Raw genomic sequence first — 18,579 nt, 5'->3', positions numbered from 1 at the left:
TCGAGCTGGGTGCCTCCGAAGAGGGACCCTGAACAAAGAAATCCCTGGGCAATTATAGCTTTTTCAAATTAAGTTTCCCACCCCTCACGCGGTAGTTCAGACCAATAGTAATTTTTAGGTCTGGGGTCTCCTGCTCCTTATTGGGTCTCATCGTTGTTGCTAGGCAGGCTGTTTTTCTCCCTTATCTTTACTGCTGTGGTTTCTGCTGACGATTGTACCTTTGTTTCTTGCTGGGTCTTACTGTTGTCTCTCAAGGTCCTGAGGAGAAGGAGGTGATTCTAAATCATAACAATTAACACTGCCCCAGCAGTGAGCTGAGGCTTTGCCCCTCAAGGTCCTAATGCCCTGCACTGGTCTTATTTCAAAGCCTTGACACCCTGCCTTTCGGAGTGTGAGACGCAGGAATGCAGACTGCTTGTAACTTCCTTATCTTCCCAGCTGGAACCAGCTCTGAGGCTCTTTTCTTACTGGACTAAGTAAAAGTTCATTATTTTATCTAAGTGCGGCCTAAGGCTTCAGCAAATTTAGCTACTCATGCTAAGCAAGTTTTATAGAAGTTGTGCTAAGCGGCTACCTCTACACAGTTTCAGTTCGCTATTCCTTAACAATAAGTCTGCAGCAATTTCCATCTCAGGAAATGCCTGATACAGGAGTGTATTGGTTTGTGTTTAGTGAACCTCAGCTGAGTTTTCCTCCTTGAATTTCTTGGTTTGTTTTTTTGACCCATGGGAATTTTAGCATCCCCATCATCCTGCCACAAGTTCTTTAGCTTGATTAATGACATACTTTGTGAAGCACTTGGGCCTTTTGCTTGCCCTCCTGAACCTGCGAACTGCAGCTTTCATTTGGTGGTTCCTCTATTAGAAGACAAAGTGAACAGTTGTTCCTTACTCATTATAACATCTATGATTTTAGAGATTTCGATCATATTTTGTCCCCTTTCCCTTTTTGTGCCAGGCTGAAACATTCTGTCTATTCAGTTTTTCCTCATAATGAAACTTCACATGTACGTTGTATCAAGCATGTCTCTCTTATTCTCATTGATTCCTTTAGAGAAAAGTAGGATGGTTTGTGAAAAATTTACAGAAAAACATGCTGACATTTCCCTGATATAGCACATACCTCAGCTATTTCATTGTTGAAATTGGGCGAATACCATCTGGTCATGATGATTTGTTGCCATTCATTTAGTGTGTTTCCTAACCTATTCTTACAAAGACTTCAGTTTTAGAAATATCCTCAGCTGAGTCTCCCATGAATATCCTTTTGCAGGACATCCCTTTAGCTCTCCCATCATCAACATGAATGCAAAATTTCATTTATTTTTTCTGCTATGGTTTAACCTTCTCTGAGCGCTCCTTTTACAACTTAATTGTTTGTTGACCTGGCTTCCTTCTCCTGACATATTTGAGAAGATATTTATAATTTATTTTTATGGCTTTTGCAAATAGTTGCTTAAACTTTTTTTGGCCTGCCTTATTATCCTTGTCACAGAATCACAGGAACACAGAATAGCTGAGGTTGAAAGGGACCTCTGTCTTGTTCAACTCCCTTGCTCAAAGCAGGGTCAGCTAGAGCAGGCTGCTCAGAACATGTCAGGGCCAGTCAGGTTTTGAATATCTCCAAGGATGGAGATGCCGCAACCTCTCTGGACAACCTGTTCCAGTGTTCAATCAACCTCACAATAAAAAACTTTTTTCTGATGTTGAAGTAGAATTTTCTGTATTTCAGTTTGTGCCCATTGCCTCTTCCCTTCCACTGGATACTACTGAGAAGAGTCTGGTTCTTTGTGCTTTACTCCCTCCCATCATGTTTTTATACACATTGATAAGATACCACAGAGCCTTCTCTTCTCAAGGTTAAACAGTCTCAGTTCTCTCAGCCTCTCCACATAACTCAGATGCTCTAATTACTTAATGATCTTAGTGGCCCTTCACTAGACTTTCTGCAGTGTGTCCATGTCCTTCTTGTACTGGGGAACCCAGAACTGAACAGAAGAGAAGAATCATCTCTGTCATCCTGCTGGTGACACTCTTCTTAATGCAGCCCAGGATGCTGTCAGCCTTCTTTGCAGCAAGGGCACATTGCTGGCTCATTCTCCAATTGTTCACTGAGTTCCTTTTCTGCAGAGCTGCTTTCCAGCCAGTTGGCCTCCAACCTGTACTGGTACATGGGGTTATTCCTCCCCTGGTGCAGGACTTGCATTTTCCTTTGCTGAACTTCAGGAGACTCTTGTCTGTCCATTTCTGCAGCCTATTGAGGCTCCTCTGAATGGAAGCACAACCATCTGTATCAACCACTTGTATCATCTGTAAAATTTAGTTCCACAGGTATCACAAGTTTCCTTTTCCATTTTTCTGTAATGTTTTTGTTTAATTTATTTTAATTTCTCCATAAATTTTTCTCCAATCTTACTTGTTTTAATGTTGTGTTACTTCTTTTGTTCATATATTTTTAAGATTGGGAAATTCAACCAGGCTTTAAGTAGACACATATTTTTCTCTGAAGTTCTGTAGCTGTATGTTAATAAAGCAAATATGTCTCTCTGGCAGTTTATCACCCTTAAGCAACAAGAAAGAAAGAAGACTCTCCATAGTTCTTTTTCATTTTACAAACACTTTGTTGTTAGTGGCTTGTCATTTTTTTGGACTGTGTAGAAACAATGAAGAATCTGTGTGCAGTCCTAGTTACCATTACAGTGACTCTTTGTATGAGCTAATCACACCATGGTTTATCTTGCATGGATTTCTGAGCCAAATAATCATAAGCCACAAACGTTGATAAATGATCATTTTCTTCAAAATGTAAGAACTTCATGTGAAAATATTTCCCTGGATGGCACAGCTATTGTTTCTAAAATACCTGAGGACTTCAAAAAGCCATACTAGTGTGTCAATAAATATGTAGGCTTTATGTTTCTTTTAGCAACATGTTTAATGCTTATGCCAAATATGAAATGTCTAAATGCCAATGACTTATAGGATTTGTATGCCTTCCACTGTAACTACCCATGGTGTTTTAATGGCCCTATTCTTTAGAAATATTAAACAAGAGACCTCAGAAATGAATGACAATTTAATAATCAATATGGTCATTTACAGATGTTTCTGAGAAAGTTTATATTCACATTCTACTCTGAAAAACTGCTGAACACTCTCTAATTCAGCACTTCAAAGCAAACTGTGTTGCTGAGCTGGAATGAAACGAGTCAAAGGTCATACTTGAAAATGTAACTGCTGAATAAAGAAGCTTGTCAGTGTCAACAGTGTATATTCTGATTTGTATTATTCTGTTAAACTGTGAGGTAGGAATGGTTAGCATTCTTTGGCTTATTTCAAAATATTTCCACTTCAGGGACCTTACATAACTTTTATCTCAGTGAATCAGCAAAAAAGACTTTATTTATCACTTATAGAAGACATGTCTCTTCATGAAGACTTTTTTTGCAAATTCCCTGCTAATTGGTTATTCAGCCAAAAACTGTCCTTGGCAGGTCTCATTTATAGGGATCTTCAGAAAAATTATAGCTTCTACTTCTCTGGAGGTCAGAAAAGCACTGAAAGGCAGTGCCAGGAAAGGAAAGTAAGGAAACAACTATTTTCATTAGTAGTTCACAAGTCTTCGAGGACATTTCATGATTGTTTAGACTACTGGGCTCACAGGCTTTCTTCACAGAGAATCAATACTATCCACTTTGTTTCTTTAAGCTTACATCTTTATGAACTAATATTCATAGAACAAGATCATAGGATCACAGGATAATTCAGGTTGGAAGGCACCTCAGGAGGTCATCTAGTCAAACTTCCTGCTCTCCCAGAAACCTTCTCTTCTCCAAACTAAACAAGATCCTGAAGAAACAGGATCCAGACTGAACTATGGCATGTTTCTTTTTATTATCATTTCAAATAAAGTGACTAAGAGCCTAGTGCTTCCTGCATTCAGATTAGAGCTCTTTTCCATTACAGAGGGCTTTCTGTGAATTTTGCACCTTACTTGAGGGGGCAGAATCCTCAGTGTCTGACTTGGGGTGTGTCTGGGTCCTAAGAGTTAATAAAGAAGAACGCTAGACTACAAGGAGATGAACTAGGTGACCCAGAATTTATTTTCCTTATCACCAAAGGCCAGAAAAACTGCTAGAGAGGAAGCAGTCTGTTAGTTTTCTGGAGGAAAGTTTTGGGATGGGCCAAACAGCAGGGGAGGACTTTGAATCTGGTTTTATGCACAGAGGCAAGAAAAACCTTTGTATAACTCTGCTTTTATGTAGATCCCTGCAGGAGCTAGATTGCAACTGATTGTCTCCTCTGTAGTGTCCTCCTACTCATTAAGACCTACAGATGGGAAAGCAAAAGTGCTTAGTGCTCCTCAGAGCTTTGCTGACTCCAGATCAGATGCACGTAAATACATTAGCTCGGCAAGGAAGAGTGCCATGGAATTTATGCTGTCCACATGCAGTGAGAAGGTTTCATTTTCTATAGGTCAGGAGATGGTTCTGAAATGCGTATCTGTAATCTCTACTCCATTCCCCCATGTCCCTTGTGCACAGGGAGTGCATGTAAAGAAAGTGAGGATTCCCATTCCATTCTTCTTTTACTCGGCACACCCTTCCAACAGCATTTGCCCATGTTTATCACCAATCTTTGTGTATGGTTGTTAGCTGCCACTTCTTTTTTCCACTGATATGTCCTCATGTCTAAATTGACTTGGATTATTTGAAGAGATTTTATGTTTCCTTTCAATTGGTTCACTACAATCCATATAATCCATATGTATTTTTCTCATTACCCTAACTCTAATAATTCCATCAGGCAGGCAATCATTATTACCAGGCACACATTCTTATGGGCGTAGTGTGAGCTTTTTTTTTTTTTTTTCTACTATCTTTAAGGTGTTCAACAAAGTAAGTATCTCTATTTTTCTCATTGTTTTCTAGTGCAGAAAGTTAGATTTGGGGGTGATAATTATTAATATTATATTTCTTTTCCCATTATATAGCTTCATTTTTATTTCTCAAAAGGAAGAGTTTAAATCTTTGTACTACTGTTGCTTTATTTATCTTCCCAGTGAGATAAAAACAACAGAGTGCTTTATAGACTGTATAACTGAGCACATTCTGAATTCTATGAATTATTTTCTGGCGTTCCTTTGAATTATTGGTTATATTGCATCAGAAGAGGGAAGTCATTAAACATTGTATTTAAAGGGAAAAGTCTGTCCTCCTTTCTCAAAGAAGCGAGACTCAGTCTTATTAAAAGCTTTTTAGACACAACCCCCCTGTAATACATGACACAATACTACAAGTTTACTGTTATTCAGACAAACTGGTTGCATAAAAAGATTCATTGGTCTCTAAAGAGTAACTAAAGTATTCCTACTCAAAATGTCAAGAACAAGGTATGTAGTTTTAAGGGAACAAAGAGAAGAGGAAACATTCCTTTGTTTCTTTCTCAGGTGGAGTAAATAAACCTGAACTCCAATGAAATTACTTTTGTCTGCTGCAGCTGGGATCAGATTTGGCCCACAGTGGAAAAGATTTCTATCGCTCGGGAAGCTGGGTGACAGACTTTTGCTCTCACCATTATTGATTCCTTTATTCAGCATACCACTAGTTCACTTAGAAGCATGTGATTATCTTCCTTGATTTGAGTGGAACCAAGGCGCATATGTGCCTACTGTCTAGAATTATCTATCCTTTCCTTTCCCCTTCAGAGACCTGAAGCCTATTTTCAATAAATTTCTTAACAACAAGAGGTACTTGACACTCTCCCTAAATTATACAGATACAAAACCAGTGGGATAAAATTATTCCAATGTTACCTTTCTTCCTTTTGCTGACATGTGTAGCCTATCATTTTTAAAAGTCCTGTTACGCCATTTTGCACTTCTTATCCTGGTTCAAGACCGGGATGCTTGGCCCATTAAATCTGCTCCAGGTTACTATGGCATCACAAATCATATCTAAATCTGACTTAATTGGCAAATGAAGGTCTGCATGAGGAAAACTCCTTGTGGCACAGAGCTAGCACTTCTTCAGGCCTCTAGCAGTAGGGAGTAGGCTGGTTACCTTCCTGCACATGGCTGATAACAGATTTCTGCAATGGCCTCCCCAGGCAGCACGCAGCCTGCATGAGAAAGGGTGGACACTAGCCAGCTCCTGGCTCTTAGACCTGCAGTGATACCTTTATGTTCCTTATGCTTTTCTCCTTCGCTTTGGGTTTGCCATGTGTCTGGAGGAACTGAGTTTGAAAATGCTATCCTAGCTTTTCGCAAGAGCTTGACTTTGATGTTTATGCTTATTTAATATTGACAGAGTATGAGCGCCCATGTGACTAAATTAGTGTGACATCTGCAGCTAGGCAGAAACTAGATGTACGTTGCTAATAAAGACAAAAAAAGGAAAAGGAAGGTGAAATAAGAGGAACTAAATTAAAAACTTGCAAATGCAAGAGTGCGTATATATATAGGACATTAGTAAATTTCCATTTTATTGCTAGAAAGGACAGCTAATGTTTCAAAGAGCACATAACAGCAAGGACGGATACTTGCAAGGTGTTATGTTGGAGAGATCTGGCCTTCTGGTTTGCTTCATAAATGTAGTATTTCTCATTACTATGCTTTGAGGAAGGTAACAAGTCTGTTGATTCATGCTTTAAAACATGTGATAAACCTTTTCTCTAAATAGTTCTCTGGGATTTTACTTTTTTTAGCCTGAAGATACATCAGCTGAGCCAGTGGAAGCCCCCCCAACTGTATTGTCTCATTTGGAAGAAAACGATTTCTCAGGACATCACATATCAGAAGAAACCACTGAACCAGCTAAAATTAAAGAACAAGGCACTGCCTCTTTTTTGGGGGGATGGGGGTTCCTTTTATGTTCTCTAGGTCACGGTCTGTAGTTTTCCTGTGTATGAAAAGCCCCTGTAATATTCCTGGTGCTGCCAGGAATTTAAAACTCCATTATTTTGGCATCCTACATGTTAGAAAAGAATTGGCATGTCAAACATTTGGTCTTTCAAACTAGTAGACTGTAATTTGTAATTTGTTAATAGCAACAATGATAAGTGGTGGAAACTACAGCCACCTTTAGCTCATCTCTTCCACCTCTCATTTTTCACTCAGTGGAAATGTTTATCTCAGCCATTGTTATTTAACATGCAGAGAATAGGTTTATCCTTCCATAGTATGAAAGTTTTAATCATAGAACTATGGTTCATATTTTAAAACAAGAAAAAATGGCTAAAACAAATAATTTTTGAAAGTTCTCCTTTTTGGGAAGTTCTCTTACAGTAATAATGTCATAATAATGCAGACAAGTTTACCTGCCATGCTGCTGCAGTGATACTCTAAAGCACTCCAAAAATGTGCAGGTGTTAGGCACAGGGAAGGAAAGGGGAAAAATTCCTTTTCGTTCTGCTAAGATCAGTGGGAAGCATGGTATTTCTTAGGAAGTACCTCTGTAAAAAGTGCTACTGGCTCTAAAGCAATATGGCCCCTTTTAAAAGTATTTAACATGGGTATTTAATTTGAATATATGAATATATCACAGTAATGTTCTCTGCAAAAGATTTGAATCTGCCTGGTACACATGGGGTATTTTGCATACAAGTGTAGGCAACAAAGGGAAAAACCTAGGATATAGCGCATTGAGGAATTCCAGTCCTCCACTGGTAAGATGATTTTTGTGCACTCTTAGAGAACTAAGACTGAAGCTAGTTACCTTAATGAGGACCAAGAAAGTGTACCTATTTAAGTTTCATATATATTTCAAATAGTGCCTGCTGTACATAGCTGTCATGTATAACATCATGTAGGTGAAATACAGGCAACCAATAGATAAGAGGCTGAGGCAAAGATGAAGATGCAGTACAGTCTCTTCACTTTGTCTGTCCTTAAAATAAGTATTTGTTCTGTAATTTTATTCTATTTTCTCTTTTTTCTTTCCTTTTAAATCTTCACAGTTATGAAATGACTGATATTAATTCTTGGAATGTTTCTCTTTCTGTATTTTGGTCAAAATTTAAGTATTAGCTTTCTTTTCCATACTGCTTGTGGCATCTATGCTCTGATAAATATATCTGAATGCCTGTTCTGTCTCTCATTAATAAGGCATTTTTTTGTTTAGATTCTGCTGTCTCAGAAGCTGGACAAGGCAACAGTGAATCTACCTCTGTCACACAGGAAACCTTAAGAGAAGATGTTGGCTCTGGTGTTACTGTTTTGCCAGGAGTGAGCAGAAGGAAGGTCTGTACAATGGGTTTATCATTTGCCCTCTCATTTTGTCCCAGGAGCAGGAAAACAAATGAACTTTAAAGTGCTTTCCTGAGTCGATACCTTTATCTATTCTAACCTAGCAGCATGTGAGCACAGAAGTTACTGCTTACATTCTCGCGATTTCCTATCATGATGTGAGATTGAAACACATACATGCTATGCAGAAGTTTGGATGTACAACCATTTCTGCCACTGAGATTGGCTTGAGATTTTTGAACAGCAAAACAAATTTGTTCTCTGAGTTTTCCACCACTTTTATTTTGCATTAAAGAATACAAGGAAGAAAGAAAATAACCAGCATAAGCTCTCATCACAAAAGCCCACACTTTTTCTTTCCTAAAACCAGCCATCTTAATGTAACTCCTAGTAATTGCCTCACAGTCCTCAATGTCCTGCTTTATTCTCAATACGCTATTCTTTAGCATATAAATATTTAAAATGGCATCTTCTCGAGTGCTCAACCTAGTGCTTCTGTTTTTCAAACCCCAGTATGGCCATGTCATATGTAACAAAGTCTCTGGTGTGATGCTGGGCTTTGAAAGATACTGTACTTATTGAGCTTGTAAGGTAATATGTAACCAGAATTTCCTGTGATTCTGCAAATTAAAATTATGTTCTCTTGGCCTGGAGTCCTGAGTTGGAAGGGGTACTTCAGGCTCAAGCTACTCACATACTTGCCAGACTTCCGTTTAGACATATCACAAAATAATCATCTAGCATTAACCTTTTTGTTAATCAGCATTCCTGATCCCACATCCACTGCATTTTTTTCTATTCAGAAAATAAATAATGTCCTTTCTTTGTGATTCTTACCGCCAAGGTCCATTCTTCATATCACTTGAAATGGGGGTAGGTTACCACTGGTTCTCTCTGCCAGAAAACATACAGCCTCATGAATGATAGAACTGTTAGCCTGAAGTTATGCATTAGGTATTATATTCCAGTGTTTACTATTGCTTCTTATAGGGTCTTCTGGTGTTTCTGTGTTTATTGTGGCAAATTATAACAATTGGTGAAACATTAGATTAAGAATAAGAGCTGAGATACAAGAGGCTTTAGTATTTTCTGAAGGACTTCCAGGTACGATTCCTCTAATATTTTCATGACGGTATTTACATTTCTTTAAAGTAGTAGTTTTAGTGCTAGGATGCACTATTGTTCTCACAACCTATTTTTTTCAGCTTGGAGCTCTTTATCATGTATAAAAATCCAGTCTTGATTTAAGCAGTGCGATACGAAGAGTTTCTTAAATCTGTTGTGACAGGTAGTTTTGCCAGACGTACTCATCTGTACAAGTTGTTCTAGAACTTATTCCAATTTCTTCATCCTTTTCACTACATAGACAAAGATGGCTGTACAATATGCTAATGAACAATCTTCTATTAAATTCAAAAAAAACTTGTTTACTGTGATAAAAACTTGTCTCTGTGAGTGCATAGCAGAAGTGGCCCTATCTCCTGAGTTTTGCATAGTACCAATTCTTCACTCTATCGGTTACACAGCTTGTAATCCAATTAATATGGGCTACAGTGATTTGACACAACAATTTTTCTGCATTATGTAGAGCTCAAATGCCCCTAAGGAAAAGTTGCTAAAGTCGAATCAATAGGGTTGCTCCTATCAACCACATATAACAAAGAAAATTCTGACTTGTTCGTGAGACAAAACTTGTTTTCTAACAAAAACTTGTTGATTTAGCATTCACTGTGTGTTCACCCTTCACTTTTGTATTGATGACATCCTGTATCAACCATCCTGCAATATCACCCAGGTTATGATTTTACCCACAACTTAGTTAAGTAGGTTCTCACCTAACCTTTTTCCTTTTTTATCTCTGGTCTTTCCAACTAACTTTCTAACTTTCCTGGTAACAAAACCCAGAACTGGTGATTCATAAAGCTCTTTAAAAAAAACCCAGTTAACAACTTCTTTGCTGAAAGCTGTCATCCTGCTAACTTTAAAATGTTTGAATAATTACTATATTACATCCCTCCTAGTTACATTAGCTACTGATGGAACGGAGATTATCTCATTGCTGTTGAAAAAGTGAATAAATTCTGGCACTTTTTTTCAAAATACAGAACAAAAGCTGACCAAATGTTCTGTCTGTCCTGCAACTTTGATTTTATTTTTTTATCTGTATTAGCATCTGTGCTTCACCATTGGAAGAGTTTAGTTTGTTCCTGCGAGGTTATTCCTTTTATAGTTCTTACTCTCTACTGGCCAAATATTGATAAGGTATGCTTAGCAATTTTTTGCTCTTGCTTATTGCCAATTTTTACTCTTTGCTGTTAGCTTTCTCATTTTATCTTCTGTCACTTTCCCTTTTAACCAAACTGGATATGTAACCCTCTCTTTCAACTAAGTTGAATACGTAACCTTCTTTTGCTAGAGTTGTAGATCTTAGGAGAATCTGCTAAAGCATTCCTAAACATCTCTCTTAACCTTCACAGTTTTCTCCCATACAGACTGAGTTTGAGAAATTATTCTTATTCAGATGTGGTTATATACATTATTGATTGACACTGTATTCTATTTGTATGGATGAGAAATTAGATCATGGTCATTTGCATGTAGGTAACTCTCTCTCTCTCTTTCCAGCTTGGTGAGCAATTTATTACTTGCCAGAATGATCTCTTATACAAGCTGCCTTTGCTGAATGTAATATATTGTTTGTACAGTGCCTAACAGGGTTGTGAATTTGTTGGAGAAAAAAATAAATAAAAAGAAAAAAATGAAAAATAGGAAAAGTAATGCAATGTATTTTTGATATTTTGCTTACTCAGGACCAAAAAGGTCAGAATGGAGAGAATGGACCCACAGGGCCTCCAGGAGGACCAAGAGTAGAAAAGATGCAGAAAAAAGATCAAGGATCTCCTGGACCTCCAGGAAAACCTGGCCAAGATGGTCAGCCTGTGAGTATTGTCTGTCTATTGAAAGAATGTGTGTATTTTTGAAAGGGCAATAGTCATTCATAACGCACATATTAAGGGCTGAAACTGCACAGCCCCACATACTATTGTCAGTTATACTTTCTCCAAGATGGGTTTTTAGCCCCACCAAATCAAGTCAGGAGTGTCACATCTGCTTTGCACATGTGTCAATGATTATGCAAGGGCCCAATGAAAGAGAGCCCACAGAAGGCCTAAGGCAAACTACTGATGAGCCAACATTTCAAGTTTTCCAGCCCTTACTGCTTGGACAAATAGAGAAACACAGAGTCATAAAATCATGTTAATTGGAAGGGAATTCTAGATGTCTCCATTTCAGCTTCCCATTCAAAGAATGACTATTTTCAACACTAGATCACGTCAACCATGGCTTTGTCTAGCCATTTTGTCCAGTTTTGTCTTGAAAATTTTCTTAAAACAGAAATTCCACAGACCCGGGACAACTTGTTGCATTGCTGTACCACCCTCCTAGTGGTCACATTTGAACATGTTCAAAGCTCCCTACCCTTCGTGGCATCTTGATGTCCAGAATGTTTTATACTTCCTGTCCTTCTTGATCAAGAATACAAGATGTATCCAATTAAACGGAGGTGCAAAACAGATCACATTGTAACATAATATTTGTTCCCAGTTCTGTTCAATTTGTTCCCAATTTTGTCATGGCTTGATACCTCAAGCTACAGTTCATTGCTTTTTTCTTCTGTTTCTTCTTTGTTATAATGTTTTATTTTCATTTCTAACAAAAATGTTTTATTTTAGGGCATTCCTGGTAAAAGTGGATTACCAGTAAGTACCCTTTTATAAATATTTTGGTTAACAGAAGAAAAAAAAATACAGCATCTTTTATCAGAGACTCAGCTAAGTTTAAGCTTAAGCAGTCAAATGCTTTCTCCGCATGCTTTCTTGGAAGGTACCTCTGGTGCTGTAGTTAATAGAGCCCATCTGTTAACTCCCTCAGGCTGCCAAGTGAGGGGCACCTAGATTCATAAGAGAAATTTGTGATCTCCCATTTGCAAAGAAAGTAAGAGGCATGACCTATCATAAGCAGCTCTACAATGAGCCCAGCACTGGTGGGGAAGGTGGGTTTTTTTTTGCAGAGAGAAACTGCAAAAAAGAAGGCATACTCAGGCTTTTTGCAGAGCAAAGAACTGCTTCATTGCCCCTCAATAAGGGCATACTCCCATGTTGCCTGCTTGTAACATCAGCCTATATTAACTTTCTGCATGATCCTCTCTCTCTCCTCAACTCTTTTGCAGAAACTGACCTGTGCCACCTGCCCCATCCATCCATTCCCAGTTACTGCAACCCATATGATTATTTGATTCCATACTGGAAAAGCAACCTTTCGTTACCTGCTGCTGTCATTTTTTGCATCATTCCCCCTCCCTAAGACCTTCCCATGCAGAGGCTCTCGTCATTACCAGCTCTGCTCTTCCTTTAGTATACCTCCATGCACCACTGCTACACACTTCCTGTCCATTCCTACCCCCTGCAAGTGAGGCTTAAATGAAACTGGTATGTTTTAAAATATTCAAAAAAAATCAATGGTCAGGGGATTCATTATTAATTCAGTTCATGCATGAATGCTGTCTGCATGCACTGGTGTACTCAGAGAAATTCGGTTGTTTCTACAAATACTTAGCGTAATGTAAGGGTATGTATCATTATTCTGTCTTAGGAGAAGAGATTTACATTTTCTTTATTAAGAGAATTCTGACTACATGCAAGCAGAACATTTTCAAACCAAATAATGAGAGAATGTCTTGTAGAAAATGTTTCAAATGCACGAAGGTGTTCAGGCCAAAACAATTATTTTTTCTGCTAGGAAAATAAAGGGAGGGACAGTACTTCAAAGTAACCAGTGGGTATGTTTGTTTTGTCTCTGTAGTTCCTTATAAAGCAAACAGTGCTATTTCCTATCATAGAAATTTTGTCGTATCTTATGAAATCAACCATTGTCCAGCATTTTTTATAGATAGTGTTTTGCTGATGAGCAGTTGAGGTCCATCTTGCGTGTACCTGTGCCACTTTACTATCAGTCAGATTGATGGGGCTTCACTGAACAATGAAATTAGCACTCACTAAGTTTATGCTTGACCATGTCTTCGTAGGTTTGAGTACCTTATGTCTGAAATCACCACTTTGCTATAAACTTGATACCAGTAACTCCACAAGGAAAAAATAATAGGAGGGAAAAAAAAGCTTGAAGTCTTAACAGATGCATTTTTATGCATAATAAGTTTGTATAGCCAATCTTTAAAATGAGCAGCATAGTAAGATCTGAGCAGCAAAGTCCATAATCAGAGCTGTCCTGATTCCCAAAATGCCATTAGGTAAAATAAATCTGAGATTCTTTTGTCTTCTGAGTCTTTTTCAGTGTTCTAACTGAATTCATAATTAGCACCACTTTATAATAGTACTGACTTTAAAGTCAGTAGCAGTTTTCTAGCCCGTGATCAAGACTGTATAGGAAGAGTGTAGGTGTATTATGTATGGATAAGATGAACATATACAGAAAGGTTATTTGGGATTAATTTTCTACTGGAGTTTAGAATAGAAAATGGGACCAAATGCTATGTAATACCAAGCATCCCATGTCAAATGCATGTCCTCAGGAAGCATCTGACTCAGTAGGAACTGTGGAATAAACGAGGATTTTCTTGCCTGTTAGATACATAAATGGCTAAGAGAAAATTTGAAAGGGGCTTTTCACAGACAGCTGTCATTATTTGTTCTAAGGGAATATAGTTTTCAAAATACTTGTCATCAGTGCTGGGTGGTCCATACAGTTGGCATCATCAACTATCAAATCTAAATGCAGCCTGCCAAGTGTTTCCATCCATATCCACCAAGCAGGCTTCACTGCTGCTTTGATGTGGGAAGAATAGATGTGGTCAGAGACACATTTTGTGCACTGCCAGCTGCTTAGAGCTGTAAGTTGCTGCTCTTACTTCCATGACTCCTCCCGTTGCATCTAAGCAAGTGCTTAAAATCTAGCACTATTACATCCAGCCTCTGTTACTAAATGTGCAGTCTGTCTGACCTATGAAAAAGATCATGTCTAATTTAAAACTATTTTTTCTTTTAGGGAAAAAAAGGACTTCAGGGGTTGCCAGGGCTGAAAGGAAAAGCAGGCCTAAAAGGAGAAAAGGTATGTGTCCTGTTAGTTTCCAATGATCAGTCAGATACCATTTATGCTTGGCCATGCATTAATTTGGTACACTCAGAGAAAAAAAAAATCAATAAATAATAGGGAATCACAGGAAGAATTTAAACATCCTGCTGTTCACCCATGCATCTGTGTAAAGGCCAGTCATAACAGAACCATAAGGATATTGCAAGAAAATGGAAAACTTAGGCAGTAGAAAAAGCTGGGCTTTCGGAGAAGAGCTGTTAAATATATTTCACACTTAATAAAGAAAAGCCAATTGTTATGTATAACTGCGTAACTTACTGCACTAAGTGATTTAACAGCACCATTATAATCATATTAATCTTATGAAATGAACACAGTTGAAATATGAGGTAACAATGAAATCTGAGATAACAACTTGTATCTCTTCTGAGCTGAAGTGAGGTATGATAGATTAATCTATCATTAAGGCATGTGTTCCACACAAAACTGGCATTCAGCCAGTTAGTCCAAGGGCCAGATTAATCATTTGTTTCAACTGATTACCAAAGCAAATCATAAATTCACAAAGCATAACCCAGATAAAGCTCATGTATTCAATTCAAAAGAGACCAGAATCATTTAGAAGGTAAAATTCATCTCCAGTATATGACAGGTCATTGGGCTGCATGAAGAACTACTATAGCAACTCTGACAGAGGCTTAATTTTCCCTATAGTATTTGTCAACCACACAATGAAAGAGCAGGAAAAAAAATGGCCTAAATTTCATTTCACACCTTCTCAAATTTATGGGAAATCTGCTTGGGTCATACTTGTAGACTTCAGTCATTTCCAGGACACTTGGTACCCACATTAATAATTCATGCTAGTACACTCAGCATAAAGCCAGACTGCTTTTAGTTAGAACAAAACAAACAGGAGAAGCTTTCAAGATGTGGATGTTTACATTTCTTCCACTTATGAGCAAAGGGCAAAAACTGCAGAAGAAGCATTGTTTTGCAACTGCTTCAGCTACAACTACTGTTAGGCAACCATTGTGTCCTCCAGAAAGAAGTGCTACATCTACAGTGACAAATAAAAACAGCCTAGGGACTGACTGGATTGCTGACACTGCTTTCTTGCTAGCATGCTCTCTGACAGCATTTTGGCCCATGTCAGCTAGACTTCTCCCAGACTATGCCCAGGCATGGTTCAGGGATAGCATGGGTCAGTGACTGTTCCCAATATGTTGCAAGATGACACAGGGCATAGTTTGGCTCTGTCCATACTATGTGCTCCTCCAATGCTATCCCAGCAGGCTTTTTACTTTCCAACACTGGTCATGTATTTGCATGATCAAACAGTGTATGGCAGCAGTGTGGTTCTCATGTTATTTCATGTTCACTGCACCAAAAGAACCTCACACAAAATATTAGCTTTGAAAACACAGAGCTGAAAGAAGGCCCGGGGCCAAGTGTTATGTACTATGAACAAAGCCAGTCTGTTCCAGCTGACCTCAAGACCAAAGAATGGTTCCTAGCCTTATTTTGTTTAGCAGAATAGACATAATTAAGGACAATATTTTGGTAGGAGAAGAGGCAGTTTGTCCCTAGTGAGCTGACATAGATCTTGGAGCAAAAGATTCCGGTAGTCAATTCCTGACTATATATATGGCTACTTTAGTCAAGATGTCTTAAACTTTATCTTCCGTTTTTTAAATTGGACTAATACTTTCAAGGGATATTTCAAAATGGTACTGTGAAAATAATTTAGCAGATACATGCAAAGCACTGTTTTACAAGTGCTAAAAATCCTAGCGATATTTTGAAAAACACTAAGGAACACTGACAGCTTCATCTGCTGAGCTTTGTCTTGGGTGTCTAGATCCAATTCCTGCAGCAGAAAGTGGGAAGGAGAAGAAAGCACTGCTCTGGCCCTCTTTTACATATGTGGGATATTTTTTTAATTTTAAGTTGTCCAGAAAATCATTTCATGATCCCAATCAGTGTGACTTCCTGAGGTCTGTTATGTTGGCAAGGTGAGCAAAATTTAAATAATTGATCTATGCACAAAAAATATTCACACCAGCTATATTCTCTGAACACAGCCAGAATGTTTTCAGCATAATAATATTTAGAATTTGAGGAACAGTAGCAGGATCCACCTGCCTGTTTCTGGCTCTTCTCACTGAGGATGGAAAGCTGGGAATGAATATAGTGCTATATCCAGTGGAAGGTGGGGAGCTGGCTATCCTTGGTTGGGTGTCATTTTTTTCACTGTAGTCTTTGTTCAGTGCAAGATACAGCCATGGGATGTTCCTTGGAAATGACTATAATCACGGCTTTCTAGACATGACTGTGATCACAATGTGAAAACTGGGATTTTTTTTCTTCCTTATAATACATGCAAAGCAGGACAAACTGCACAAAAACAAGCACAAATCCCTGACAGGAGCCAATGTAATGATCACTGAAAAAAGCAAAGCATCTATTAAAGCAAATAAACAGCATCTGTAAAGGAACATGCTGACAGACAGTGAAAATAGCCCCAGATTAATTAAACACACTCCCTGTGAATATGACTGAAGTATCACTATAGGGACCATTTGACAAAGCCACAGGGAACAAAGAAATGAATGAATACATTTATCTAATGAATTCTCAAACACAAAGCCCTCTGACCAAGAAGCAGGTGAAATTCTGTGTTTCCTGCTATGTGACTGAATATATTAATTTAGAGAATGTAATTAAAATGCTTATATGAGTGGAAAGAGATGTAATCCCAGGTAACGGATTGGCAGCATTGAGGATAAAGCACAGATCCCTAGTGCCCTAGTGCCTAGGATCCCTAGTGCCCTAGTGCCTAGGATCCCTAGTAGACCTCTCTGTGGCTTCCACCCCGCTTAAGTTCAGTGTCAGCCAGGCTGGTTTCCCTCCTCTTGATGCAAGCTGGGAAGCAGATCACCTCTTGCAGCTCTGCAGGCTCAGGATGGATGGGCAGAAATGCCTGCTACATACAAACAGTGGTGGAGTGAAGGCTGAACTTGCAACTCCTGAAGTCTAAAGAAGCTCCAGTATATGAGCAAAGAGTTACTAGCTCCTCCCTTCTAAACACACATCTGCTCTGAAACCAGGAATGCCATGTAAGCAGACTGTCCAAAATTCACACAGAGAAACTCCTAACAGCTGTGAACTGGAGTTATTGAATGCCAAAGGAAAGAAATGTGAGACAATCAGGGAGGGAGAGGTGGGCACTATATCCACCTCTCTTGGCATTCCATCTGTCCGATGTACCAGGTAAAAAGCAAGTGGAATCCTTCACTTTTAGTTGCATACACAGCATAAAAAAAAGAAATGAAATGAAATGAGGGCCAACCATTCAATGAAAAGAATGTGCACATCAAGCAAGCATGGTATTTTGCATTGTTCACATTGGTCCTCTAGGTATTTATGACACCATTGGCCTTGTGTTTTGGGGATGCAGAGACACACCCTCCTTCCAAAAGGGTCTAAACACAAAGGCCAAATCTGGCTTAGTGAGTTCTCCGGAAAAAGAAACGTGGATCATTGAGAATGAAAAGGTACTTTATAAAAGGCTTTCAGTTTAGGGCTCCAAATGTTGAGTCACAACCTCAGCTCTTGAGCTGAGTGAGGTAAAGTTGGAGTTGAGCAGAAATTTTGATACAATTCATAAATGTCTTAAGCAGAAGCACTTCACACAGACCTCAAGGTGAGAGGTACTCTAAGCACTGCCAGAGAAGAGGTCGTACTAATTACGAGGAAAAAGTGACAATCCTGAATCGGTACTTTTATTGTCTTGGCAGTAGATAAGGGTCAACACACAGAAAAATAATCATTAAATGTTGATTTTGGAAAAAGTATGACAGATAGGAGCAATAACATGAAGAAAGGTATTTATTAAATACCACTGTGCGACCACACTTCCCATTTATTTATTTATTTATTTTTGGCATATAATATATATTAAAAATGTGTGATACACAGTAAAATGTAGTTCTGGCAAGAAGTATGTAATGTCTAATGCTGTTGATGCAGCCTGAACACTCGTATATTCATTAGAGATGTTAGAAAGGAAAAAGTCCTTTCTTTGCCAATGCAGAGATCATTTTTCTTAGGAGCTAGTCTTAAAAATGAACAACTTCAACTCTGTTCATAGCATCTAAGCAGACAGTTCTGTTGCTGCTTGTGTCTTTGGCTCCACAGAGATTGCAGCTAGTTCTGAAAAAC

At 38.5% G+C, this 18,579-nt stretch overlaps 1 protein-coding gene across 2 annotated transcripts in view; it reads left to right on the top strand.

Annotated features, from left to right (window-relative positions):
• The window catches only part of COL15A1 (collagen type XV alpha 1 chain), a 151,579-nt gene that overhangs the window by 62,642 nt on the left and 70,358 nt on the right, over positions 1-18,579 (top strand). For both annotated transcript variants that reach the window (XM_026115040.2, XM_064506809.1), the window contains 5 exons: positions 6,705-6,831; positions 8,120-8,238; positions 11,055-11,183; positions 11,979-12,005; positions 14,308-14,370. In XM_026115040.2, the coding sequence (XP_025970825.1) occupies positions 6,705-6,831; positions 8,120-8,238; positions 11,055-11,183; positions 11,979-12,005; positions 14,308-14,370 (465 nt within the window). The remainder of the gene's footprint in view (positions 1-6,704; positions 6,832-8,119; positions 8,239-11,054; positions 11,184-11,978; positions 12,006-14,307; positions 14,371-18,579) is intronic.

The sequence above is a fragment of the Dromaius novaehollandiae genome, chromosome 2, assembly GCF_036370855.1.
Source record: "Dromaius novaehollandiae isolate bDroNov1 chromosome 2, bDroNov1.hap1, whole genome shotgun sequence".
Classification (NCBI taxonomy): Eukaryota; Metazoa; Chordata; class Aves; order Casuariiformes; family Dromaiidae; genus Dromaius; species Dromaius novaehollandiae.
The sequence above is the reverse complement of the archived record's forward strand: the minus strand, read 5'-3'. Positions and strand labels throughout refer to the sequence as shown.